This window comes from Triplophysa dalaica, chromosome 18, assembly GCF_015846415.1.
Source record: "Triplophysa dalaica isolate WHDGS20190420 chromosome 18, ASM1584641v1, whole genome shotgun sequence".
Taxonomy (NCBI): Eukaryota; Metazoa; Chordata; class Actinopteri; order Cypriniformes; family Nemacheilidae; genus Triplophysa; species Triplophysa dalaica.
In genome coordinates this window covers 18,570,602-18,598,228 of record NC_079559.1, presented here as the reverse complement: position 1 = coordinate 18,598,228, position 27,627 = coordinate 18,570,602, and the positions used below count along the sequence as shown (strand labels likewise).

General features: G+C 39.8%; 2 protein-coding genes across 3 annotated transcripts in view; one reads left to right on the top strand and one right to left on the bottom strand.

The window, feature by feature from the left end:
• The window catches only part of acsl2 (acyl-CoA synthetase long chain family member 2), a 32,721-nt gene extending 28,206 nt beyond the window's left edge, over positions 1-4,515 (top strand). The window contains exons 16-21 of the mRNA XM_056772484.1: positions 1,004-1,092; positions 1,409-1,525; positions 1,641-1,784; positions 2,065-2,166; positions 2,291-2,362; positions 3,596-4,515. Of these exons, the coding sequence (XP_056628462.1) occupies positions 1,004-1,092; positions 1,409-1,525; positions 1,641-1,784; positions 2,065-2,166; positions 2,291-2,362; positions 3,596-3,736 (665 nt within the window). The 3' untranslated portion in view covers positions 3,737-4,515. The remainder of the gene's footprint in view (positions 1-1,003; positions 1,093-1,408; positions 1,526-1,640; positions 1,785-2,064; positions 2,167-2,290; positions 2,363-3,595) is intronic.
• A 467-nt stretch (positions 4,516-4,982) lies between these two features.
• bin3 (bridging integrator 3) overlaps positions 4,983-27,627 on the bottom strand; it is a 50,901-nt gene continuing 28,256 nt past the window's right edge. Inside the window, exons 6-9 of one of the 2 annotated variants that reach the window (XM_056772486.1) lie at positions 23,429-23,469; positions 12,421-12,562; positions 11,167-11,301; positions 4,983-6,463 (exon numbers count right to left, since the gene is read on the bottom strand). In XM_056772486.1, the coding sequence (XP_056628464.1) occupies positions 6,437-6,463; positions 11,167-11,301; positions 12,421-12,562; positions 23,429-23,469 (345 nt within the window). In that variant the 3' untranslated portion in view covers positions 4,983-6,436. Of the gene's footprint in view, positions 6,480-11,166; positions 11,302-12,420; positions 12,563-23,428; positions 23,470-27,627 lie in introns of both variants that reach the window. The other variant, XM_056772485.1, reaches the window with a different exon arrangement.

Genomic DNA, 27,627 nt, shown 5'->3' with positions numbered 1-27,627 from the left:
AGTTCAGATTGATGTCAGTATTTTTTGTAAAAAACAACACAGTTTTTCCCTTAACTCTGAGACAACTGTTCATGTGGTGTACCCTTCAAGGGTATAAGACTTAATGTCTTAGAACACGTAGTCTTATTCACTCTAAGTGAATAAGAAGTGGCACGGCCACTTCCGCGTTTAGGCTCAGGTGTTATCTAGCTTCGGGGGTGCTTACCAATGCGTGCTTACAACCAATGCTTGCCTAACGTTTTAATGAGCTGGCGTTTGGACACACCGATATTGAGACGTCGCACCTTCACGACGAAGGTATTTAAAGCTTCTTGAACTCATATCTACAACGATGTAATGATAAAATATATAAAACAGGTATGCAACAAAAGTTACTATATACTGTATATATAATATAATATAATTAAATTAAATCGCTAGTTAATCAAAATATGCGAATATAACATGTGAAAAAATACCTTGTTTTGCTATGGGAGAATGGTATACCAGAAGCCCGCGTAAAACTGAGATTTGGGCTGAAATACGTAAGATCCTTTTTATTCCCGTTTCAATAAAAGTAAGAAGATGTATTGTACAGCTCACATACAGTGACAATGATTTTGTCCTCCATTGTTGTTTTGAATTTCGGCCTCCACACGCTATGTCGTAATACCATCACTACTAGAGCAAGCTCCTGATGGTTAATGCTTCGAATATTTCCCAAAGTTCCGATTTTTCAATTCACACCGCTTCATTCACGCCGCGGGATGTCCTATCGTGTCTTTGCTTTGACTTAACATGTAAATCACTCGCTCTTAACGCTCTCCATCTTTCCATTAATGCACACCGTTCTTCAAATCTCTCCCGTTATTTGAAATGTTAAGGTGGGCCAGGGAAAGACAATTTTGACTAGGCCGCCAGTTGACTAGCCTTGAAGTAGAGAGTTAAAATATGACTATGATTGTAAAATTTTGTTGTATTTACTTGGAATTGCCCTGCTTACAGTGGTGTTAATGTTTATCAGGTCACGTCGGAGCTCCTTTACCCTGCGCCATGGTGAAATTAACTGACATCCCGGACATGAACTACCATGCCAAGAATGGAGAGGGAGAGGTCAGTGTCTTTATCAGAACTTGTCTCTTTACAATAGATAACATGAGCATAAGAGAAGAAAAAAAGATGTCCCCAACTTTTAAATCTTCAGTACATGCATGCACATATTCCAATAGTCACATGACATCTGAAAAGCAATCCTTGTTCCACACCTGCTGTGCAGCTTCACGGAAATAAAAATAGTTTAGGTCTGGAAACACCTTGATTGTTGTAAAAATGATGCTAAAATGACAACTTCCCTAAGCTATTGAACACTTGTTTGCTGTTTTGTATCTGAGCACATTTGCTGTCTGTGTAACATGTGCACGTGTGTTAGATCTGTATCCGGGGTCACAGTGTCTTCCGGGGATATCTGCGAGATGAGGAGAGGACAGGAGAAGCTCTGGACGCTGACGGCTGGCTCCACACTGGAGATGTGGGACAATGGCTGCCAGTAAGAGACCATTAACTCCAAAAAGCCATTTGCTGCCGTTTGTGGCAATATGTAATGTAAATTTCAGATGTATGAATATTTTCCAGTCTAAGCATTGTTATGTGTCTGGTCTCAGAATGGGACACTGCAGATTATAGACAGAAAGAAGCACATCTTTAAGCTTTCTCAGGGCGAGTACATCGCTCCGGAGAGAATAGAAAATGTCTACACTCGCTGTGTTCCAGTACTTCAGGTGTTTGTGCATGGAGATAGTCTACAAGTAAGTAAGCACGCACACACACATACACACTCAAACACATACACACACATAAAATACACACAAACATGTATGTTTTATTATCTACGTGGGGACAGTCCATAAGCGTAATGAGTTGTATACTGTGACACGGGTCCCCATGAGTTGGTGTGCATTCAGGTTTAGGTCCCCAATTTCAGAGTCCACACACACACACATATAAATTGTGTTTGTACAGGTGTCACACATGTTGCTCACCTGAATATCAAGACATTAATGACACTAATACTCGTCATATGTTCAGTCTCATCTCATAGGAATCGTAGTTCCAGACCCGGAGGTGTTTGTTAACTGGGCCAAAGAGAGTGGCATTGTGGGATCGTATGAAGAGCTCTGCCAGAATCCAGTGAGCTTTCCCACTGTACACAATTCAATGCAGTAAATCTTGATCAACTGAGATGGATGTGCTCAGTCAGTTCTGACATTCTCTGTTGTGCTGTTAATAATAAAACATTTGGTTTGAACAATAGGATGTGACGAAGGCTGTGCTGCAGGATATGACATCAGTGGGCAAGGAGGCGGGACTGAAGTCATTTGAGCAGGTAAAGGAATCCTCACTTGGATCTTTGGTATGCTGCTGATTACCACAGACGACTGGGTTGATATTTCGTTTGGAGAAACATGGTTAAAGTCCAGTGCCATGAATGTTTTTGTTGTTATAGGGCATTTTGAAGGATAGCTAATTTTTTATCCACCAAAGGGTCCGTGGACCCTTTTATGCATTTTATCAAGCAGCTTCTTGAGGTCTCACACTGAAATGCTGTTTTCAAAAGTATTGAAGTCGTTTTTGTCTTTGCCTGTTTTTTAATGAATCAGTGATCAATTAAAACTTTTTTTTAATAAAATGTGAAGATTGGCATTGAAGGAAATTAATGGTTTGGCATTATTACATTTTTATGCAAAACAAATGTGAAACATTTAATGTATACCCAGAGATCAAAAGGTTTTCCGTTAACCTTTAACTTGTAGAGCTCATCCTTTGTGCCAAGTCATGAGAACGTAACTGGGTGTACGTTTTTAGTTGTTCATGACATGATGTGATCGCACAGACATGGTAGTGCTTTTTATTTGGTGCGATGGTTTTATTTTATTTAACACAGTCCAATACAGTCGCATTTGCAGTTTATGTGTATCCTATCTGTTTCACATTTCTCTTAATGTGTTATGACACGGACTGATGTCAAAATTATTTTCTGTGGTAATAAACAACATAACAATGCTTTTTTTGCAATATACATCCTATAAAAATTAAGAGACCATTTCAAAATTATTTTAAGATTTTCTAAATGTTCTATTTATAGGTATATGTTTAGGTGCGTTTTGATACGTTTTGATTTTGTGGACTATTAGCAATTTTTCTCACAAATACCAAATAAAAATATTGTTTCTATTTGGATTTATTTGCATAAAATAAAAACTGGAGAAACTAGTCAAAATAACTAGATGCTCTGCCTTTTTTGAGATCTTAAATACTACATGTTCATGTTCACTTTTAAGCAACGCAACAGTACCCGCATTTAGGAAAAGTTCAAAAAGATTTTTTTTATGTGGCAACCTTTTCATGTGTCTTGTCACGTGTCAGTCTTTCACTTCGCTGTTGGATGACTTCGTCACTTCTGATCCACAGACACCGGATTGAAATAGGCACAATACATTTGAACGGTGTCTTAAATTTTCCGCGGTTGTATGTTACATCAGGCAATGAAAATATATTGTAATTTACATCAAAGCAGAACTTCTATAGCAATTGATGTCTTGTGTTTCGTCTTTCTCAGGTGAAGGATTTATATTTGCACCCTGAAATGTTTAGCGTGTCAAACGGCCTCCTCACACCAACCCTGAAGAGCAAACGAGTGGACCTACGAAGAGTTTTCAGTGAGCAGATCGCACAAATGTACAGTAAATCATCCGTATAGAGACCTCACACAAATCATCCACATAGACCTCACACACCGCATGAACAAGCAGCATATCCTCACGCAGAGACATCATATACTGTACCAATTCTGTATTTGTCTATCAATTCTGCTGCCAAGCAGTTTTTAACCAACCTAACAATAGACTTTGTAAACAAGAGAAGTTACTGAACTGAAACTTTCTTTAGTCATGTGTATTGTGTATGTGCATTAGCACACACTGGTTTATACCACATACCATATAACTAGAATCAGAACAGGGACCAGAACCAGAGATTAAAGCTACTTTCATATTCAAATTTTCATAATCTCGGTTAGAGACATTAGCGTTTTTAAATTGGTTTTTATAGTAAGCTAGTTTTGTTGTATGATATTACTTAATGCCAATTGGTCAGTTAGCCAGTTTCTAAACTGTAGTTTGAATCAAGGTTTTAAAGGCCTGGCAGAACATTTCTGTACATTGCATTAGATCTTGGATTAGGAAATAGTTTTCCAAGATATGGGAAAGTTTTCTTGGACCGCACAAGTGATGACTTTGCTCCATAGACCCAATTAATTAGCTGTGAGTTAAATTGCAATGATGTCTAAATGATCTCTAAAGAACGATCTGTTTGAATTTTAAATCCTTTTCTTTCATTTGGTTTGTTGGCCAATGAAATGTCTGACTTTGTAAATGAGCATTTTGAGCTGTAAATGTTTGACTAATACCAATTTTTTTAAATGTACTGTATTTTACTCTTTTTATTGACAGAAGAATAAAGATGGATCACATTTTCATACTTTTTTGTATGCAGTAAAGTTTTAAAAAGGCAGTAATGTCGTGCATAAAGGGATAGTTCACTCAAAAAGGAAAATTCTGTCATCATTTACTCGCCTTCAAATTCTTGCTTCTGTTGAACACAAAAGGTATTTAGAAAAATGTGGGGAAAATAAACCGTTCTGGGGCACCATAGTAGTCAATAGTACTCCAAAACTGTTTGGTTATTAACGTTCTTCAAAATATATTTCCTAGTGTCTAGCTGAACGACGAAATTTACAGAGGTTTGGAACTTGAGAGTGAGTTAATGGCAGAATTAAAATTTTGTGATGAACTATGCCTTTAATGTAGCATCATATTCAATAGCATCATATGTACAATAGGGTGACACCTCTGAAACATATGATGTTCGATTTACAGTAAAGCCAAAATAAAATGAATAGGTTCGACAACTAGACTGTGAATAAATCCAGGTCTCATTTCTCTTGCTCATGTTTGCAACATTCTGACACAGGTTTATTTATGACAAACAATAGTCTTGCAGTAAAATCATCCTTGAAATCCATACTACCAAAAAAAATACTTGAATTAAACACATTTGTTAAAACATCAGGCTATGATTTCAATGTGTAGAACAGAATCCCAAACATTCAGAATCTAACAATAATTCATCAGAGCTAAAGTTAGAACAAAATACAAAGATAAAGTACAGCTTACACTTATTAATAGGGAAGACCAGTTTTTCCAAAACGACAGACAATTCATTAAAGGTACACGTTTAGTTAAGAGTTTGTGTGCTTGCTGGGATGAAAACTCTTGAACTTGGTGTGGCTACCAACAACAGGCAATACAATTAACAAAGGCACTTGAATTTAAATATTTGCTCCATGTCAGAAATTAATAGCCAGTAGTGTGAAAACAATGAAGCTTAAACTTGATGAAATGCCACAAAGAAATACTTTGTCAGTATTGCTTTTGATACCTCTTGATAGTTAAAACAAAACTGATTAAAATATATGGCTTGATTTATTGGTCCTAAAATGGCAAATATTATTAACAGTACTTGTGGATTATGGCTTTAAACTATTAGTGTTTATAAAGACATCTTTCCTTATTAGTTTACAAACAGAGATGAGAATAAAATCACGGTCATATGACTTTTATCGGTCAGTAGAGGGAGCCAGAGTATAATGCAATGAAAAGTTGTAACACAAATATGATTTCTGTCTGTTTTGACAATTCTACTTAACTGATATTTTACACATGTCATTAATACATCTTCTAAAACCTTAAAGGTCTAAATTACCTGCAAGATCCAGTGTTACATTATTTTGTGATGACACAAACAGCCAGAGATGGTGGGGGGAAATATCTCAAGTAGCAAACTAAACTTCCTTCATATAATGACAACAAAACAACTTAAAAACGTTTTAACATTTAAACTCTTGACATTTAGAAAATATTAGGATATTCAGTAAAGTATTTCTATAATCTGCCTGAATGTCAACTTTAGCTGTAGTGATATAATAACTCGACTAAAGGGTCTAATTTTTGAACAAGACATGGAACTTGAGGAGGAAAAGATCCAAAGACTTCCTGAATCGACCAATTTCATGAGAAAAATGACATCAGCTGTTCCTTCATGCGTCATCTGTATGAACAAGATTAAAAACAACAAGCTTCTAAAAACAGGCCAAACAAACAAAGAAAAATACATATGTAACAAAATCCGTCCCCGCTTGACGTGTCTTAAAGAAACATCATTAAACGTCCACTTTAACAACAAATGAAGACATCTTTGTCACATATCAGAGAATATGACACAGATTGTTTTCAAGATCAGTCATCAGCCACGATGGACAGAGAGCGCAGCTCGTTCAGCTTGGACTCGTTCTCTTGTTTTCTCTGTTCATCTGTCAGCCCGCCCTGGTCAATCTGATCGGTCAGTTCTGTGAAGATCGTGTGCATCTCTGTAAAATAGGCAACCTGAGAGGAATGAGGGGAACAAAGACATTTCTTTGAAAGTAAATTGAAGTTACAAGCATTGCCATTAAAAAGAGCTGCAAATAAATAATGTTCATAACAGTAGAAAAACTGAGCATAGAAAACAACATTTTTGCTTTGGATATCTGAAGTAGAAACATTAAAGGGAAAGTTCATCCAAAAACTAAAAATCTGTCATTGTTTACTCACCCTCAGGTCGTTTCAAAACCTGTATAAATTTCTTTGTTCCAATGAACACTGAAAATTGCTAACATTCTTCAAAATATCTTTCTATTCTGGGACATCATCCACAACCATAGTTTAAAAAAAATTGAACACACAATGTGGTATTTTGAAGAATTTAGAAAAAACAGAGTTCTCAGCCACGTTTGACTCCCATTTAATTATTCCTACTATGGCAGTCAAAGAAGTCCCTGAACCGGAAATTGACTACAATTCTTCCAAATATCTTTCTCTGTGTTCATCAATACAAAGTAATTTATACAGGTATGAAATTACATGGAGTAAATGATGACAGAACTTTCCTTCTTGGGTGAACTATCCCTTTAAGTTCTGACCTCTGAATTTAAAACTATTTGCACAATGGCCAATTTATTTGAATTGGTACGAAGTACTAGCTCTCACCCCTAACCTTAACATTCATTGACACAAAAGCAGATCATACAAAAACGCACAAAAAAGGTCGTACCAATTTACAGAAATGAATCACCCTGTAAAAGTAAAATATTGCCATGAGACTGTATTCGAATACCATTTCAGAATATGATTACAAGACATACACAGCCAGAAGCGTTTGTATTCACTTGCGTAGAAAGTGTTTCGGCCCTTAGAAGGAAATGTCAAATTGAAATGTGTAATTGGAATATAAAGAACGCTTCACTTAAAAAACCTTTATCCACAGTCATAAATAAATAAGAAAAAAAAAACAAGCAGCCTGTACAGCGGTGCGAAGCAAGCGCAGAATTAACGTCTGTGGGTTGCAGGTGACCCTCACTGTTCTCAAGCGCTCATGGTGCGAGTGTCGGCTGAAAGCTTTTTTGACACGTCCCGCCCCTGCTCTTCCCCCGACCTGTGAGTCAGGGGTCCCGCGAGAGGTGCTTTGATGATTAATAGCCTTTAATCACATTACAGGCTCTAGGAGGAGTGGGAAGCCATTGAACGCGCTGGGAAATACAACTGCTCTAAAACCTCCGCACACCGCTTACAGTACAAGCACTCGTAGACAGATCCAAACCTGTTCTTTCTCTTTCAATCCAGTGAGGAACAATCGATTTTTACGTATTCCGAAGAAATTATCAGTGAAGCTTAACCCCGCAGAACTCGATTTTGCCCATTTTAGTCGGTTGCTATGCAGTTGTTAGGGTGCTTACTCTGCGAAAGAGCCCATGCCTATTCATAAGGTAATTTCCTTTTTCTGGTAAGCGTAACAATATTACGCTAATTATCACAAAATAAACTTCATGCAACGACCACGGAGTTAGCCAACAATGGATGAGAAATGACTTCAAGGAAACTTTCTAGGACTTCTCATTTTGGTTCTGATTCTCTGTATAAATATTATGATAGAACTCCATCTTTCTTGAAGGGTGGGAATGGCCGCGATCGTTCTCCACGCTTGTGTAAACTTCCTCTCGGTTTGATGAGACTCTAATCAAAGACTCTCGACTGGATGACAGTCGGTGGCACCCTGTGATCTACGACGGTCCAGTTCCTGCCCAGTGCCGAATGGAAGCGGATACCGGTCTGCGCTGTTTATGGTGGTCTCACCACATGAAGAGTCGAGAGGGGATCTGTTTACAGCACTGCGCGTGGGGATGGAAGGAAGACTAGCTCATAGGAAAATCCGCCTTGGAGCTGTCATAGATCACTCAAAATGGCCGATGAATGATGCCGCCACACGCGAGCTAAAACGCAGGTACGGCACCGCATTTATGCAACCCACGGCCCATTCGTACTACTTCGGACACAAACGGCATGCTTCAACCTGATTGGTTGGCTTTAAGAAACTTCAAGTCAGACTGCGCACACTGCAATATTGCCAGATGATTTTTTATAAATGGGACAGAATTTGTTGTCATGCATATATTTACTTATAAACTAGGCAGTGGGTTCTGGAAAACCTCTCTATCCACCCAGGATCTCATTTGAACCGTTAGCCATCATCTCCTAATATAAGGCCGAGTATGTGTGTGACTCAGCAGGATAAGGAACTGAATGTTCGGTGAGTCAAATGGTTTCGGCACCAGGACGGCTGGAAACACAAACAAACTCTTTATAATCTGTCCTGCATCAAATAGCATCTCCCACACCGCACCTATCTGAGCCCACCAACACCCCTCCTCTTCTTCATCGTCATAGATCGGACCGTGTGCACTGGAGTATGTGGGTGTTGGATGTACGGCACTTTGGGTTACTGAAACCGCTTGATGAATGAGTGGGTCATCTGCTTACCCTCTCTCTTCTCTCTGCTACCCATCTGTCAGCTGAAAGCTTCAGGAAAGACCGTATTTTCAAGCCTGATCTGAGGTCAGTTTAATGCTACATTAATAAATTCATTTATTTATCTTTTTTTGCATACAATTTCAATGACTATTTTTCAATGGACGAAATGAGAAGCGAAACAAAATAATGTGTAGCTACATAAAAATGATTAATTTGGGGCTTGTTCCATTCATGACATGCAGACAATTTGCCCCTACTTTGACAGGCAGACAGTACAGGGGTCACAGGTCAGATTTGAACCTTGGCCTCCCACATGAGCATCACAGCTCAACATGTCTGCAGCATGGGTGCTGTTCAATAACACTTCTGTTTTACTCTCTCGTCCTTGTGACGTTGTCTATGTCTGTCATCCTTACAGTTACCCATCTGGTTAATCCGACTCGAGCTAATAAAATAACAACCTGACACAACAAATACTACTAAACTGATTAAAATAGTCTACTTTTCATTTATTTTTATTTATTTTGTTACCTACTGGAGCCAAAAAACAGCAGCTTCAAATATGAGTGAGCTCCCAATGTAGAGGACATATTTCAATATGTGCTCTAAGTTTTGCTCCGTCTTTACGGTTTCGCTTTCAAACCAAATTCAGATAAAGACAGATTTAATGCTTTTAAATGTGGCGTCTTACTATTGCTTGTGTTTAGGCAACGATAACACTTCTTTGTATTCAAATTATATTAAAGTGTTTTCTATTGTACAAGCATTACTAATAAATGCAGGGATGTAAAAATAAGTGGGGGTAAATGAGGAATAAGAAAAACCTTATCCTCCAGTTTCATAAATACTAACTACTACTAACTAGCAAACTTCCGGTCTGTGTTTGTTTAATAATAATTTTATTTCATTTATGTTAATATTATTTTGTATTATTATTTTGATGTATAATCATTTTAGTAAATAAACGATTTGTTGAATTTCGTTGTATGTTCATTTTATGAAATAAACAATTTGGGTCTTGTAGTTTTGAGGCATTTAAAGAAACCGTATGGTACATATACTGCGATACCAAGCTCAACCACTAGATGTCAAAGTTTAAAATATTGGAGAGACAAGTTTAGCCAAGTAGCGGTTCTTCTTCAGCTTGTAATCAGAAATAATCTAAAGGCACTATATTGTTTTGAATGTGTACTGGAACTTAGCTGCAGCCCACGAATGCGCGAATGCACGGTAACGTTTGTTTATGTTGTAGCTTTGAAACCATCTATATGAGAATGAATGTATGAGTAAGCCATATCTGGATCGTTGATCGATGACTGCGTTCATTCATTCAGTCGCTGTTGGTCAACACTTTTACTTGGTTCTTAAACTGGTGTTTCATGCTGCTCACTACACTTGTGATGGAACTACACCTGTGATCAGTCTGATAAGACACCTCACACATCTTCCTACATACAATTGTAAACCAGCTAGTGTCAAAGGTAAAGTAAAACAGCTCTTGCATTATTTATTATACAAGAGTCATCCAAAAGTCATTTATCGTCCCGGTGATAGTGATTATGAACGCTTCACTGTCACTGTCACTTCACAGGCACACACAACAACAAGATTTAAAACTGAAGATGGCCTTCTGCTCTTGTACTACAGATACTAGTGCCTTTCTCAGTAACACTGAAATAACACAGAGTCGGCGCTGTGGACATAAGCAGGATTGTGGGGGTTTATCACATTAGAGAGGGAGTTCGGGAGCACAGAATAAAGGCGTGTGTGTGTTAGTCTGGGTTATTCACATTAGATCTGGGTGGAGGAAGCATCGAGCTCCAAGTTTTACTACTATTTGCTTAAGCACGTTTCATCAACTTCTGGCACTTTTATGTCCCTGTTTTTATATTTTTTATTATTTTAATAAAGTTACATACAGCATTTAAACTGTGATATAGACGGTATTGTTCTACACTTGTCTAAGACCCCAAATCTATAAAACTCAAAATCCATCATAAAAATATGACACTTCTACAGCTGTTGCATCATTTCCACTAAAAGCAACAATTCTACCCTAATGAGTTTTTTTTTAAGTTGGTCAGTTGACAAAGGCCATGGGTGGACCATGGAGTCAGTTACGAACGAGTTGTGAACCATAAAGGAAACGCAGCACAAGAACCTCTTATTTCAAAGATCGCACTCTCCATATGCTACCTCGAACTGTGATTTTGCCTGTAGGTCTTACCTGAGCTCGTATCAGCGCCTCAAAGCTGGGCTGAAAGTAGTCGATGCGACTGTTGTAGAACTTCGGCATCTCATCCAAAAGCTGCTTGTTCTTGGCCTCAAACTCTTCTCTGACGGGCTTCAGTTCTTCCCTGGACTAAAAACAAAACACACAAAAACAGGCAATGACTTCCACTTATTAAAGCTCAGTGTCATGGTTTGTCACTAAAATAAGAAAAGAAAAAACATAAGGCCGGGGCATTTTCAAGGATGTGGAGGTGGGGAAGAGAAATATTCATGATTGTATCACCGAACACCACAGCGGAAGGGAAAGTTGACCTCTGGTATGTTTCTTTTTTATATATGACTCATCTGTAAATGTGATGTGTTGGGCAGGCCCAGCAAATACACACACACACACACACACACACTAATTATCAATTATTTTATCCTCTGGAATACTGCTTAGCCTTTGTGTGTGTGTGTGTGAGATGTGGGGCAGTATATGTATGAAGTTTTCCAAGGACAAGTCTGTGTCTGCTGGGCACATACGGTCCTTCACGTGTCAACATACGAATGCATAATGACCCAGAAGTTGGCGGAAACACAAACAATTACTGTTTGCTTGCATTTCCAGCGCGAGCATGTGCGCGAAACCCAATTATCCAGCACCGCATTGCGCGCAGCCTCTTAAAAAAGTGCAGCTGAGAGTTGAGAGGCTGTTTCTCTTGCGTGGGTGAGAGCGCTCGCATGTATACATGTGCTCTGAATACTTCTGCACCCATCCAGGCCAGCTTCCTTCACTTGTTGCTTTGTGCTAAAAACATCAGAAATGTATGAGAGTGGACAGATTCTAATACACTCGATGACCCCCAGGGTTCGGCACAGTTATACTCCTGCATCAGCTGCAGGACCTGATGCCTCTTGATCAGCCCGAGACGTGTTCACAACGTGAATAAGAGATTCCCAACATCATCGGACCGCATTGTATGGACACAAAACCACTGAGACTTTTCTCGAATGGTCTTTTTTTGGGTTCTAGAGGAAGTTATTGCATACCATGTGGTACGTCTGCTTATTTTTGGTCAACCTAAATAGACTCCAATGGTTGATCCAATTTTATTGTGTGGGCGGATTGCAACACCTAAACAAAAAGGAACCTTTTGTAAGGAGCTCTTAGCCACAGTATTAACACCTATCAGTGACATAAACTCACAAATGTATTTCTGACTTGTTTCGGGGTATTACAATGACAATAACAGGTAATGCTTGGTACCTGATGGAGTTTGACCATGATAGGCCCAGTCTTCTCTTTTTCTTCATACTTCTCCACTTTCGACTGGAGTCTCTTGTAATCTTGAAGAGCTTGTTCCCTTCGTTTCACTGACATGTTCAGACTGGGAAATACACTGCTGTACCTAAGTTCAGAAAAATATACACAGCAAAGAAAGTCAGAATGATGATGAACCACTGAGATCAATATGAATGCTAATGGAAAGAGGATGGTTACTCAGTGTTTTTATAAGTGACTAATAAAGAAAAATTGAAAGTCCACTAATAAATGTGCCCTCATAATATTTAAAGCGGAGGCAACACGCAGTTTCTGCCTATCTCATATTAATCTTAAATAACTATGGAGTAGTATTCCATATTTCCAAGGGTTTTTAGTTTCATCACATTTATAAAAAACAGATATTGTTGTACAATTATTTCCAAAAACAGTCAAGGTCCTGGAGGCGAGCAGGGGGATGAATTTAAGCACGAGGACACAATGCATCGTCGCATTATTTACATTTACGCATTTGGCAGACGGTTTTATCCAAAGCAACTTACATTGCATTATACTATAGATTTGTTTCAAAGTATGTGCAATCCCTGGGATCAAACCATGAACCTGGCGTTACTAACACCATGCCCTAACCACAGTTATGCAGGGATAAGCAGAGTCCCTGGCGATCAGTTTGACAATGTTTTTGTCTGTTCTGTTGTGTAAACGTACCCTTAGAAACTGATATGACCGGTGCCCTTATGTCAGCGTCAGCATTTTAAACACATTTATCAAGTATACGGTTCATTTCTTTGTGTATAAGTTGAAAAATGACATAGTGCTTGACAACTTTACTTTTGAGGAGAGACAAATCAATAAAGCAAACCAAGAATTTGTCTGTTAGAAAGCGTAGTGTTGTTTTTCACAATATTGCAGGCATGTTTAATAATGTCATGAGGAAGTTCACGTAGCGCTCGCCCATTTTATCAAGATCACTTAATTAAAGACACAAATGGCAAGAAGGCATTTTGCTTAGATTTTTTATTGTTTCTATTCCAAATGAAAATCTAATCTCTGGGTGAGAAGCCTGGTCTCAGGCAACTAAAAATAGGAGAACTCTAAACTGTAACTTAGCAACAGAGTCAGCCGTTTCGGTTCGAGGCCTGACTGCGTTTCGACTGCATTGCCTGGGAGCTCTGAGAAACCCAGTACAAACACACAAGACATGTACAGCTTCTCTGTGTTTACTTTGTAAAAGCTACAGTGTTCAGAGTAGGAGGTCAGTTGTAGGGTCAAGGAGCTATAAGTGTATGTTCTTATGCGCAGTATTCTGGGGATGAGGTGAAGAATCTCAGGTGTATCTGCTGTGGGTTTTCTGCTTCATGGTGGTAACCGAGGAAAAGACAATAAGGACATCTACACAATATCTGAACACATGTTTTCAAGGTTATGCCAATACAAATAAATGTAGAAAAAATGCAAGTAAAAAATAAGTAAATCTGACTTCACCAAAAATATTGTGTATTTTTTAAAGTATATATTAAAAAAATATTTAGTCATACTTATTTTTTATTAAATATATTAAGAGAAATTAACTGTTAGATTTTTTATAAAAAAATTATATCCGGGAGAATTGTGCAATAACGGACTATGAATCCTTGTTACGAAATGGGAAAATAATTTTTTACGAAACCTATACAAAACCGAGCGGAGTGTATCGAGCACAGAAATACTTCGTCTCATGTAGCATTTGTTTTTTGACTTGTGCATTTATATGCAATAGCACATAAATGCACAAGTAAAATTACAGCTGCGGAGCAAATTAAGGGACCATTTTGAAATCCGTTTTTCTGATTAAAAAAAATCACTTTTTATAGGTATGTGCTTAGGTATAATGATACCATTGTCTCTCAATTTTCAAATAAAAATATTTTTGATTTGTATTTATTTGCAGAAAATAAAACTGGAAAAAACGGCGAAAATTACAGTTAAGACGGCCTGTATTTTTCAGACCTCAAATACTGCAAATAAAACAAGTTAATATTCAATTTTCCCGGGGTTGGGGATCGTATGCGAGCGCCTGCTGGTCGGGCCTTCCCCCATGGGGTCTGGCCGGGCTCAGCCCAAAGGAGCGACGTGGGGCCACGGTGCTTAGTGGATCGGGCGGCAGTCGAAGGCGGGGGCTTGGACAACCCGATCCCTGGACGCGGAATCTAGCTCTAGGGACATAGAACATCACCTCTCTGGCGGGGAAGGAGCCTGAGATTGTGCGTGAGGTTCAGAGATTCTGACTAGAGGTAGTTGGGATCACCTCTACGCACAGCTTGGGCTCTGGAACCACACTCCTCGAGAGAGGATGGACTCTTCACCACTCTGGAGTTGCCCATGGTGACAGGCGGCAGGCTGGTGTGGGTTTGCTTATAGCCCCCCAGCTCAGCCGCTATGTGTTGGAGTTCACCCCGGTGAAAGAGAGGGTCACTTCCTGCGCCTTCGGGTCAGGGATAGGTCTCTCACTGTCGTCTGCGCCTATGGGCCAAACGGCAGTTTAGAGTACACGGCCTTTTTGGAGACTCTGGGAGGGGTGCTAGAAAGTGCTCCGACTGGGGACTCTGTCGTCCTGCTGGGGGACTTCAACGCCCACGTGGGCAGCGACAGTGACACCTGGAGGGGGCGTGATTGGGAGGAACGGCCCCCCTGATCTGAACCTAAGTGGTGTTGTGTTATTGGACTTCTGTGCTAGTTACAGCTTGTCCATTACGAACACCATGTTCAAACATAAGGGTGTCCATCAGTGCACATGGCACCAGGACACCCTTGGCCGGAGGTCGATGATCGACTTTGGTGTTGTTTCATCTGACCTCCGGCCAAATGTCTTGGACACTCGGGTGAAGAGAGGGGCGGAGCTGTCAACTGATCACCACCTGGTGGTGAGTTGGATCTGATGGCGGGGGAGGAAGCTGGACAGACTCGGCAGACCCAACGTAATGTGAGGGTCTGTTGGGAACGTTTGGCTGAATCGCCTGTCAGAGAGATCTTCAACTTCCACCTCCGACAGCGCTTCGACCAGATCCCGAGGGAGTCTGGAGATAGAGTCCGAGTGGACCATGTTCTCCACCTCCATTGTCAACGTGGCCACTCGGAGCTGTGGCCGTAAGGTCTCCGGTGCCTGTCAAGGCGGCAATCCGTGAACCCGGTGGTGGACACCGTAAGGAAGGAATACCATCAAGCTGAAGGAGGAGTCCTATCAGGCCTGGCTGGCTTGTGGGACTCCCGGGGGCAGCTGACGGGTACCGACAGGCCAAGCGGACTGAAGCCCGGGTGGTTGAGGAGGCAAAAACTCTGGCCTGGGAGGAGTTCGGTGAGGCCATGGAGAAGGACTATCGGTCGGCCTCGAAGAGATTCTGGCAAACCGTCCGGCACCTCAGAGGAGGAAGCAGTGCCCTACCAACGCTGTTTACAGTGGAGGGGGGCAGCTGTTGACCTCGACCGGGGATATCATCGGGCGGTGGAAGGAATACTTCGAGGATCTCCTCAATCCCGCCGTCACGTCTTCCATTGAGGAAGCAGAGGCTGAGGGCTCGGAGGTGGACTCGTCTATCACTCGGCCTGAAGTCACCGAGGTAGTCAAGAAACTCCTCGCTGGCAGGGCACCGGGGGTGGATGAGATCCGCCCTGAGTACCTCAAGTCTCTGGATGTTGTGGGGCTGTCTTGGCTGACACGCCTCTGCAGCACCGCGTGGCAGTCGGGAACAGTGCCTTTGGACTGGCAGAACGGGGTGGTGGTCCCTCTTTTTAAGAAGTGGGACCGGAGGGTGTGCTCCAACTATCAGGGATCACACTTCTCAGCCTCCCCGGGAAAGTCTATGCCAGGGTTCTGGAGAGGAGAATCCAGCCAATGGTAGAACATCGGATTCAGGAGGAACAGTGTGGTTTTCGTCCCGGTCGTGGAACACTGGACCAGCTCTATACCCTCTCCAGGGTGCTGGAGGGTTCATGGGAGTTTGCACAACCAATCCACATGTGTTTTGTGGATTTGGAGGAGGCATTCAACTGTGTCCCTCGCGGCATCTTGTGGAGGGTGCTCTGGAAGTATGGGATTCCCGGTCCCTGTACGACCGGAGCAGGAGCTTTGTTCGCATTGCCGGCAGTATGTCAGAATTGATCCCTGTGCATGTAGGACTCCGGCAGGGCCGAGTGTGAAGCGGTTGGGATGAGAATCAGCACCTCCAAATCCGAGGCCATGGTTCTCAGTCGGAAAAGGGCGGCTTGCCCACTTCAGGGTTTCTGGGCGATCCCTTAGAGATAGGGTGAGAAGCTGGGTCACTCGGGAGGAGCTCAGAGTAGAGTATCTTTTCCGGATGCCCCCTGGACGCCATCCCGGGAAGGTGTTCCTGGCATGTCCCACCGGGAGGAGAACCCGGGGAAGACCTAGGACACGCTGGAGGGACTATGTCTCCCGGCTGCCCTGGGAACACCTCTGTGTCCCCCCGGAAGAGCTGGAGGAAGTGTCTAGGGAGAGGGAAGTCTGGGCATCCCTGCTTAGACTGCTGTCCCCGCGACCCGGCCCAGGATGAAGCGGAAGAAGATGGAATGGAAAGGAATATTCAATTTTAAGCAACACAACAATATGTGTACATGTTTGTAGGATAAGTTCAAATACTATTTTTTTACGTGATAACTAGAATTTGTATCAGTTTTTATGTGCCTTTTTTGTCATCCTGTCAGTCTTTCACATTGCTGTTGAATGACTTTCACACCTGAGGTTTGATTTTGTTGAAATTCAACAGACACCGGACACAATACATCTAGAAATGCTGATGAAATGAAAACTTTAAATGATCTCTTAATTTTTTCAGTAACTGAATATTTAAAAATATATATACTTTTGATCAACAAGAGTCAGCAAAAATGGAAATGACAACATAAAATGCCAGAACAACTCCTTAACCTACTATAATGTAATCCAAGTCAGACAGAATTTTCAGCATGACCTGAATTTATCCATATAGATTTGATTGAAAAGAAAGCAGGTTAGACAGGTTATGCTACAATACAACACTGTAACAGTTTACTGAAATTTTGAAGGTTCGAGGTTCAACTTTTTCAGGGGTTGACATCGAATTCACACTGATACGCTAAAATGATTAATTATTATTATGAGCTTTCTTCTGCGAATTGGAATAACTTACTAAAAAACAAAAGTAGGAAGTTGCAGCGTAATGTTTTTTTTAAATCTCACAAAAACGTTATTATAGTAAAGAATATCGGACACTTAAATTGTGTTATATAAGAGGTAGAAATTCTCATGAAACATGCAATCAATAAAGTAATACATTTTTGGGCAAGAGTTTAACAATTAGTAAAATAGTGAATCGGAGTTTACAGTCTTTAACATAAACAAAGCGAGAGAGCGAGAGAGAGACAGTGACCTGGCTTTACCATGCAGAGTTGTGTTAAGACAAGCCTTAAAATTGTTTCCCACAGGAAGTAGAGAAGGGAGCGGCCCAATTTCACTGGAGCAACGTCATAGCAGGACCCAGCCCCGCAACCTACGCTCTCTCTCTATTTATAAAGCACCACCTTGCTTCAATGCCTCTCTCGTATCTCTTCACTTCTTGGCACGAATGTTAAGAGTGACAACTGGATTACATAACACACAATACTATAACATAATATTAACTCCAAACATGACATAATTTAACATTTGATGGTCAGGACCTTTTTCAAAACAGCGATATGTAAATCATCCGCTTTTGAAAGGGTTATATACAATTACCCAAAGAAGGCGACATAAAAAAATCCCTGAAGGTGCTTACGTCGCCTTATATAAAATAAAGTTTTGATGTCACGGATGGCAGATTTTCACATATTTTTTTAATTGGGTAGTACTTTATCAAGGCCACTTTGGTTGGAAACAAGTCTACAACACAAACTAAGAAGATTCACTGGAAGATTGTGTTGGGATAACATGCAGAAAGATCTGAAGCTCAAGTGTGCGCCAACACTGAAGCAAAAGACGTTACATCACAAAATGTCACGCTCCTATTCTTATGCTGGGTTCACACTAAACACGAATTAAGCGATTTTCGCGAGTAAATTAAATACATAGTCAATGCAAAGATGCGAATAGATGCAAACTTGTGGGAGGCGATGTGATTGACGCCCTTTTTTTTTTTGGCGAAGAGCTCATTGACACCTACTGTTTGACTTGTCCAGACTCGTGAAGACACTCCCATTGCGTGCTGTTTTTTTGCATATCTAATGCGAAAATAATAAACTTTCCCCGCAAGTGATGAAAATCATAGAACGCAGTTGTTCGTGTTTGGTGTGAACAAATGCGAATTAAGCGATTTGAGTGAGAAAATTACATACAAAATCAATGCAAAGACGCAACCTCGCGACAGGTGATGTGTGTCAATCGGATCTTATATTCCAAGTCGAAAATATTTATCAACTAGCGTCACTCAGGCAAAAATAATGAACTTTTCCTGTGAGTAATAAAGTGCGACAGTTGGTGGGAACACAGCATTACAACGACAATATAATACAATACAAGCTTTCCTTTGGCTCAGTAGTTAGAGCATGGCGCTAGTAACACCAAGGTCATAAAAGCATCTGCCAAATACATAAATGTAAACGTAACTAATGACATTTGCAATACGCACGCCACAGACCACAGATACACCAACCACAGACAAACCGATCCCACCTATCATAAACATCTATTTCTACATTTGACTCTACTGAGAACAGTATTGTTCTGGAAAGGACGGCATCTAAAAACTCCTAACAGGAATGGGTCAGTCTGACTAGAGGACTGCCCGTCTGACTCGACACAACCCAGACACACAGTCACGCACCCGTCGTGTCTAAAAGCTTTCATGATGTTTCGTTGATCGTCCACATGGCTGCAAACACTCGCGCTCCACCTCGCCTCATAATTTAACACACGTCTGGTCTGGCTGCGGGTGTGGTGGCCGCTTGACAAAGAGAATGACAGAAATAACAGCTGGACGAAGACACAGTCACACACGCAGATCCCCGAGCCAAACCAGAGTCTGGAAAGTGTGGCCTCTACAGCGACCTCGTGCTTCTCTCAGCGGGACGGGGTGACGGTCCTTCGGTTGGAGAGTTTAACCGGTTGACTCTTGACTGCATCTCGCCTGAGAACGTTGATATTTTAAAAGGTCCACGTTTTTGACGCAGCCCTTACTTCTATTTTTATAATAAAATGAGACACATCAAGAACACTATACAACATCGCCCTGCTTACATTAGACATTTAACTATAGTTTTAAATCTTTGAAAGAATGTAAGTAGTGCTTGCCGATGCAAAACTTTAGATTATGTTATTAATATGAATATCATAATTTTAGGTTGTCGCAAAAGCATGACAGCAATCGTAAACAAAAAATAACACATCTCTTCGTAAAAAAAAAAACATTAAAAAAAAAATTGACATATTCACGTCTTTTGCGCAAATGGCAAGGGATGAGTTAAGTGCCAAATACGTGAGATAAGGGTTTTGTTCATAACCCCAACTCTTAGTATGAAGAACAGTCAGCTTCTCAACACAACACATATAAGAAAAAATCTTGTTTTTGTGAACAAAGACTTCAGTCAACCAAGTCTAAACAACCACCCCCTAATGCATATCGCCCAGCAGAGATAATGGAGTGCTACTCACTCAATTCAAACCGTTGCTGACTTCTGTTTGCGCAGACAAAACACACTCACCTGGTTCATAGAAAAGAGTTATCACATTAGGAGATCCGACACATGTCTGAAGCCATTAAAGTTTCAACAGCCTTTCAGACGGATCACATTATAAATACTTTCATCCATGAACACAGCGAGAACATCAAGAAAGAAACGAGAAATGTTGAGCTATTCTTGCACTAATGGAATCTTGTCTTTCATGGTATCTTGGCTTATTTCGGATTAATTGCGTTTCAGTTCAGGTGAAAACAAAGACGCATGTTTTAAGAATTCCTCCGGAGGCAGGACGTAGTAGAAAAGAAGTTTGTTAAAAGCCAAGCATGAAATGTCCAGCATTTGTGTGTTTGTGACATGCCCAGGTCATATTTCACTCCAAAATCAATGGAAATATTTTGCATACAAAATAAAGCAGATTATCTGACTGAATCTCCTGAAAACATGTAGAGGTTATATTTTACTTCATAGTTTAAATGTGTTTTTAAAAAACTTTTAAATATAATGTATTTATATATGTATATAATCAATAATTCTGGAAATTGTACATAGAAAAACAAAATCTAAGATAATTGTTGTAGTAACAGTTTAATTATAAACAAATTTTTAAAATATGATCAGTTTTGTATCATAACAATTTCATTGCAGTAAAGCATTTTTCTACCACATTCTATTTACATTAGTTTTACATTTTCTGCTCCTAGCGATTTTTAAACTATACTACTCTACCAATGGGAAATTAATAGGAAAAAGTGGTTCCAAGCAACATATCTAACTGTTTAGCACCATTAAAGTTTTTTTCCATTGCGGCATTATTAAAGCATATATCAGCCCCAAAATCTTAATATGGGAATGTAAAATAAATGAAAATAAAAAAATAAATACCTGTACAGAAGAAAAAGACTAAAATCTGCAAAATTTGTACAAACACACTGTAAATAATGTATATGTACAATTGCACTTTACAAAACAAAAGATATATTGGATATGTGTATGACATTCAGTAATTAGAATTAAAAAACCTGATTGAATTATGATGAACACGTAACCATGCTAAAAACATCATAAATTTTCTCCATTTTCATTCGTAAAGTGATAGTTCAACCCCAAAAGACAATGCTGTCATTATTTACTTCGCCCTCTTGTCATTTCAAACCTTTATGACTTTCTTCCACAGAACACAAAAGAAGATATTTTGAAGAAAGTTGGTAATCAAACAGCACTGGACCTCATTCACTTCTACTGTATGAACACAGACCCATTGCAAGTTAACAACATTCTTCAAAATATCTTCTTTTGTGTTCTGTGAAGGAAAGTCATAAAGGTTTGAAATGACAAGAGGCTGAGTAAATGATGACAGAATATTTATTTTTGGGTAAACTATCACTTCAATGAATTTCTCTTTCAGTTGGAGAGGAAATATGACCTGGACAGATTCACCCTTTACTGTACTGCAGGTTTAAATCAGTGATCCTAGCACAGCATATCGGTTAGATTGCACAAGAGAAATGGTCAGCCTTAAGTGCGTGTACTCGTGTTTAGTGTCTCTCCTGTGCTCCCGGTGTCTGTGTGTGTGTGTGTGTGTGCGTTTCTGGGCCTGAGGCCACAGTAATAGCCTACACACACGTCCGCCACACACCCACCAGCCAGCGGAAATGAGAACCATTCCATCCTGCCACCAAACACACACACACGACTGTCCACCTCACAACACACACCCCACCAGAAGAAACTTTTGTATCTGTCCTCATAGCTTTATGGCTTCACCAGTGGCATAAGGCCAAAACCTCTGTGATTAAGTGTGCGGTACTAAAACAAATAATTCTATTTCTTATTTAAGTGACAACATAACAGCAAACTTTAAGGAAAGTTTTTGCAGGAAAAACTCTGGCACTCAAGAACCCTGAAACACACAACACACACAGAGGCGTTTTTTTTTTAGGAGTGTCTCTGCGCCCACTCCTCTTCCCAGTCTCTCTTTAAGGCATGCTTCCTGTTCCGGCTCCTCCCACGAGGGGACGGAGGCATGGAATAGCACTCATGGGGGCGAGAGAGGAGTGGAGGGGCGGACAGCCAAATAAACTTTCCTCCAGACGCATTCATTCATTCAGGACAGACCTGCAGCGGTCAGATCACTACTCATATAAACGCTCTGCGATTTTAATGTGTGCAGCTGAAAGGAAGTCTGGCGGGCTAAATGAGAGCTGTTAACACACCTTCTCAGTATTAATTAATTGCAGCCGCCTGGCTGTGTTTTTATGCAATAAACATCAGGTCCTTCTGTCAAACCGAAACAGAATAGTACCGATTTCTTTCCTTCCGAGCTCATGCAGATTGATTCCAGGTGTTTAAAACAATAAGATCATTCCAGCCAGCATTCATAACTTGCTGAAGTTTGCCAACAAATTTAATATTAGCAATGTAACAACTACTCAAACCACATCACTTCACTTTGGGTCAAATCAACAGATGTTCAACGGAAGATGATGTCTCAGCTGGAAACTATTTTATATTCGATCAAAAGAAAAAAAAGATAAATATAATAGCTTCATTCCAAAACCTAGTGAGATGCTTTGCGGTCTACTTTTCCCATAAGCAGGTACACTCTGAAGCGGCAAGCTTCCATACTAAGGGACTTGATCTAAAGTGCTTTATGAAGAAACTCTGCACAATACATAAATAAAAAGCCTTTACATGAAATTAATGAGACTAAACAATTAAAGTTATTTCGGCTGCTGAATTTTTACAAACAAATTGGTCGATTCTGATTGCGGTTTTATTACTTTACAGTAAGCACACGCTCAAGTAAAACATTTCAAAATCTCACATCAAATAAAGTTTAGTGTAATCCTGCAGAGAACTAGGCTTGTCTTTCTTTATGGCTTTTCTTTTGAAGTTCTTTTCAAACAGAAGCATTTCAGCTTTTTCACAAGCAAGCGTGTTTATGTTCCTATCCACCACATGAGAGGTTCCCTTACAAATGATGGTTCTACTACTAATGAAAAAACATGGTTAACGTGACATAATGTGTAGTGTGTACTACATGAAATCCAGGTATGTAAATCATACATGAGTCAATCACAATGCATTTTGGGATTGAAATCTTGCGCAAGTGTAATGCTGCATTAGTATTTGGACAAAAGATATCATATTCACGTATATACTGCACCTATTATGCCGGTGAATTGGTAGTTGCCTCGCTAGGTTTCAGAAAAGTGCTAAAAACTATAATGTTCATAGGATAGGGAATCAATTGTTATGATTATTATTGCAAAAAAGTATTTAATTTATTAACTATACTCACTTTTTCAAAGGGTCGATCACAGTCTTCTGAATCTGATTGACCTGCGTGGAAACAAGAATAAAATCAGAAACTGAAGAAAAGGCATGGCTAATATCTAAATGACAATCATCAAAACAAGTTATATGGATCATTAAGTTTAACATAACAAAAAAAAACAATAAACTTCTGGGTGAAGCTAATTAGCAACAGGATACAACATAACCCACACATTAACAACATCAACAACTGTCACCCCCTTATCAATATGAAGAACGTTCTGCGTTCAAATGAAAAGAATGGAGAAAGTTTGTGACGTCTTTTCTTTATTGTGCTCCTGGCCTGAGGAAAGCGAGAAAGACGTGAATATTAATTGAGCAGTGAATACAAAAGGCTGCAATCATCGAGGGACTGCACATGAAAGAACAGCCCCAGCTGGGGTTGAAAATGCTGAAAAGGGTGGGCTGCTGTACAAGATGAAAGTTCTTTGCAAACAAACATTTTTAACAATAACAGTTTATATTCCCTCCGTTCTTCTGTTTGGTGTCAGTGCTGGAGAAAAGTCGAGAGGAGAGGGGGTGTTTGAGCTAAATGGGTGTAAACTAACGTCGCATTGCCGCCTCAAGCCCCGAACCCCACACAAGTTGCCACACAATTCAAATCTTAAATTTGCGAAACATAATTTATATTGCCGATCAGATATGTCAATAGGATGTGATTGGCTGAAAGAATACTAACCAAACCTGGCAAACTTCGCAAGTAACGAGAAAACAGCGATCGCAAAGCTGCAAAGAGGAAAGTCGACGCGAGCTGACAGGCCCATCAGAGAATCGTAACTTATAGAGCTAATCAACATCTCACTTGCTATTGAGAGTGTAGTCAGTCAGAAAGAGCAAACAAAACTCGATTCATTACAGATGGGAAGGCCATCTTTCAAATTGACATCTTTATTACACAAGTTGAAAATGGTAGTAAGAACAAAGCCACAATATGTGGAAATGGCTCTGAGATCTAAAAGCATATAAACCAACCTAGAGGTCTGAAAGGCAAGACATTTTATATAACTGACAGTTAGTTTGTGGGTGCTAAATTATAAACATTTCCATGAATAGAATTGTTTGTAAGTATTTCTATTTTCAGAATTTGTAAAAAAAAAAAAAAAAATTCAAGTATGCTACAAGTTACATGTTTTTTTGACACGATGTGTCAGGAATGTTTGTAATATGTGAGTTCAGAACCGGTTTGTTTTTACTCCATCATAATTTACTGCTCATATTTATAAGAAAAATGGCCCTAATACTGAACTGTGAGGTATACAAGATTAAGGGTGGATATGATAAAAAAATAAAACTGTGTCTACACCGGATACAAGCAGCATGACAAAATTTTATTCAGTGATGCTGTCCATACGTAACACATCGTGACAAATGCCTCACCCTTATCTTTTGTCACGTTTTGTGCCTTCGTCTGGTGTACACACAGTGTAAGGAAATAAAAGAAAGAAAATGACATTCCATTTTTAACAAATACAAATAAAACGATTTCTAGATTCATTTTTTTTCAGTGAAAAGACGTGATAGTAGACAGTTAAAGCAAACAAGAGATGAAAGAGAAAAGAAATGGTAGACACTGTGAATGAAGTGATAGGCAAGTATATTCCATACCATGAGAGCACAGCCTGAGGCAGACACTCCAGCTCTAACGTGTGAATCAGGGGCCAGAGATCATCCACATACACACACATTCACACACAATACATACCACCAAAAATACACACAATGCATACAAACCTTGAAAAATCAATATTCCTCACCACCATCAGTTATTACCAGTAAAAGCTTCACAGGCCTTAAAAATGTTCAAACACGACTTTAAAATACACAGTGCAGGTTGAGAACGAAGGATGTTATTACCATAACATTCTGTCTATCTGTATCCTCCCTCAGGCAATCCATCTTTTCCTCAAAATAGAATGAAAAAGATGACCGTCTAGTTATCATTAGCTACCGCAATGCAGGATCTGGTTGGTTGCCGTCACAAAACCTCTCAATTCTGAAGAACAGGGGGAGTTTGTTGCATGTTTGGTGTCTGATTCATGGAAGTCTCATTAACCATTCAAGCATCCAGGGTGGTAATTCACACCAGCACACTGCAAAATGCAGAGCTGAAAAATCAGCTGTGCTAACATCTCTCGTCGCCCACGGATAGTGCGCTGTTCGCCTGCCAAGTACCCATACAGTAGAGTATGAGAAAATGGTGCTCGGGCGAAAAGGAGAGAGCTGTAGAAAGCATTTGGCTTTGGTTAAACTGACTGAGGGGTCAGCGGAGAGCAAGGATATTTGCATCAGGCTTCAATCTGCTATTTCTGAGATCCGTGGACTGTATTACTAGAGGCACTTGCCGTATATTTTGCCCTGGCAGGTTTGTGCATGAGTGAATATCTCTGACATGTTTGACTGAGCATCTAATGATGGCATTGAATATCAGCTGAGGGGTTTTCTTGAAGAATTGCCACATTCTATAGCACAAATGTTTCTCAATACTCATTAGGAAAAGATCAAAACGCTTAATTAACTGACAACATGAGGTGTCCTAAAAGTACAAAAGCATATCAGTCAAAGCAAGAAAGGATTCAAGTATCAATCAAATACTCTCAAACAAGGTGTTTGTCTTCTTTGATGCATTCCTTTTATGAGACAAACGTTGGGTTTTCAAAGCATTTCAAAAACGTGACCTCCACAAGCAAGGGACTGTAGGTAGGGTCACAGAAGGACAATTATACAAGATTTATAGATAGCAAGCCAACCGGAAACAGTAAAAGTTTGGAAACATTGAAAAAAAGGAAAGAGTTAATATATTTGAGCATTATATTTCAACGTCATGAGGTGCGCCTTTCGACTTTATGTCGTACATGCATCTAGATACTTACAGGATGAGTCTCTCTTCCGTATTTTGATCATTGCATTGCCACTGCACACGAAATGAATTGTTCAGAAATCAAAAAAAGATATTTTGAGAAACGTCTCAGTGGTTTTGTGTCCATACAATGGAAGTCAATAAGAGTCAATGCTGTTTGCTTACCAAGATTCAAAATATCTTCTTTTGTTTTCTGGAGGAGAAAGTCATTCAGGTTTGGCATGAGAATGAAAAATAAAATGGAAAAAAAATCATTATGGGATGAATAATCTCTTTAAGGGGTGTAAGCTTGATGTTTTGTACCTTTATGCGCATTGGGTCGTGTGAACGGCCCTTATCCACTTTTTGCAGACCACCTTGACTCTTAAATGCTACTATTCTGGCAGTAAGTCAAAGCTATGTAATTCGCTTAAGGGCTCTTAACTACGTTTCAAAGAAGGAAAGGAAAAAGACAACAATCAGTAGCACCAGCAGCAGGAAATAGAGAAGACAGTGGAACTCATTTGAAGATGCATGTGCGCACCGAGTGTAGAAGGGCGTGGGGTCTGCTCTGAGAAAAAAAAAACATACTCATGCCCAATCTGCTGGAGGGAAGACAGAACACACTTCTGCCAAAGTCAGAAATGCAACTATTTTCCACCGCCAAAAGTGGAAAATAAACACGGGTTAGAAGGTGTTGCAGGGCAGAATTGAAGACGGTACAATTTTGAAATGCAGGAAACAGAAAGTTATACGCAATTGGCATCGCTTTTTACCGTCTTCACTTCACTAGTTTTTCTTCATGCAGTCATTCATGATGGAAAAGACAAAAGATTACCCATGAACACATCCATCAGGCGCTTCACAATTAGCCAAACAGAGGGATTCTTTTTTGAAACAATTACACTTTGTAATCGATCACAGATGAGATGACTGTTGGGTGCAATGAACTGGTCCCAATGAGCGAATAGAGGCAGACAAATGTATATTAAAAGGGAAAACGTGACGTAAAAAGACATATATGAGGTAGTTGTGGAGCAGCCAGTGGGTCAAATCCTGTAAACACCTGCACTATGGTTATCACTAGTTCTTCATGAAAAGATGAAAAGGCGAATTCATATAATTCCAAAGTATCTTTGGATTTTAGTGTTCTGTAGACACAATGATGGTATGTCTGTAAATCTTCCAGTTGTTGTTTTTGACAGTTTAGCACATGTTATTTCCGAGGAACTGTGATTCACGCAGTTCTACATCACCCAGGCCTTCATGTTTATTTATACCATGTTCATAAATACTTTGGCTAATCTGATCTAACATTAAAAGAGTCA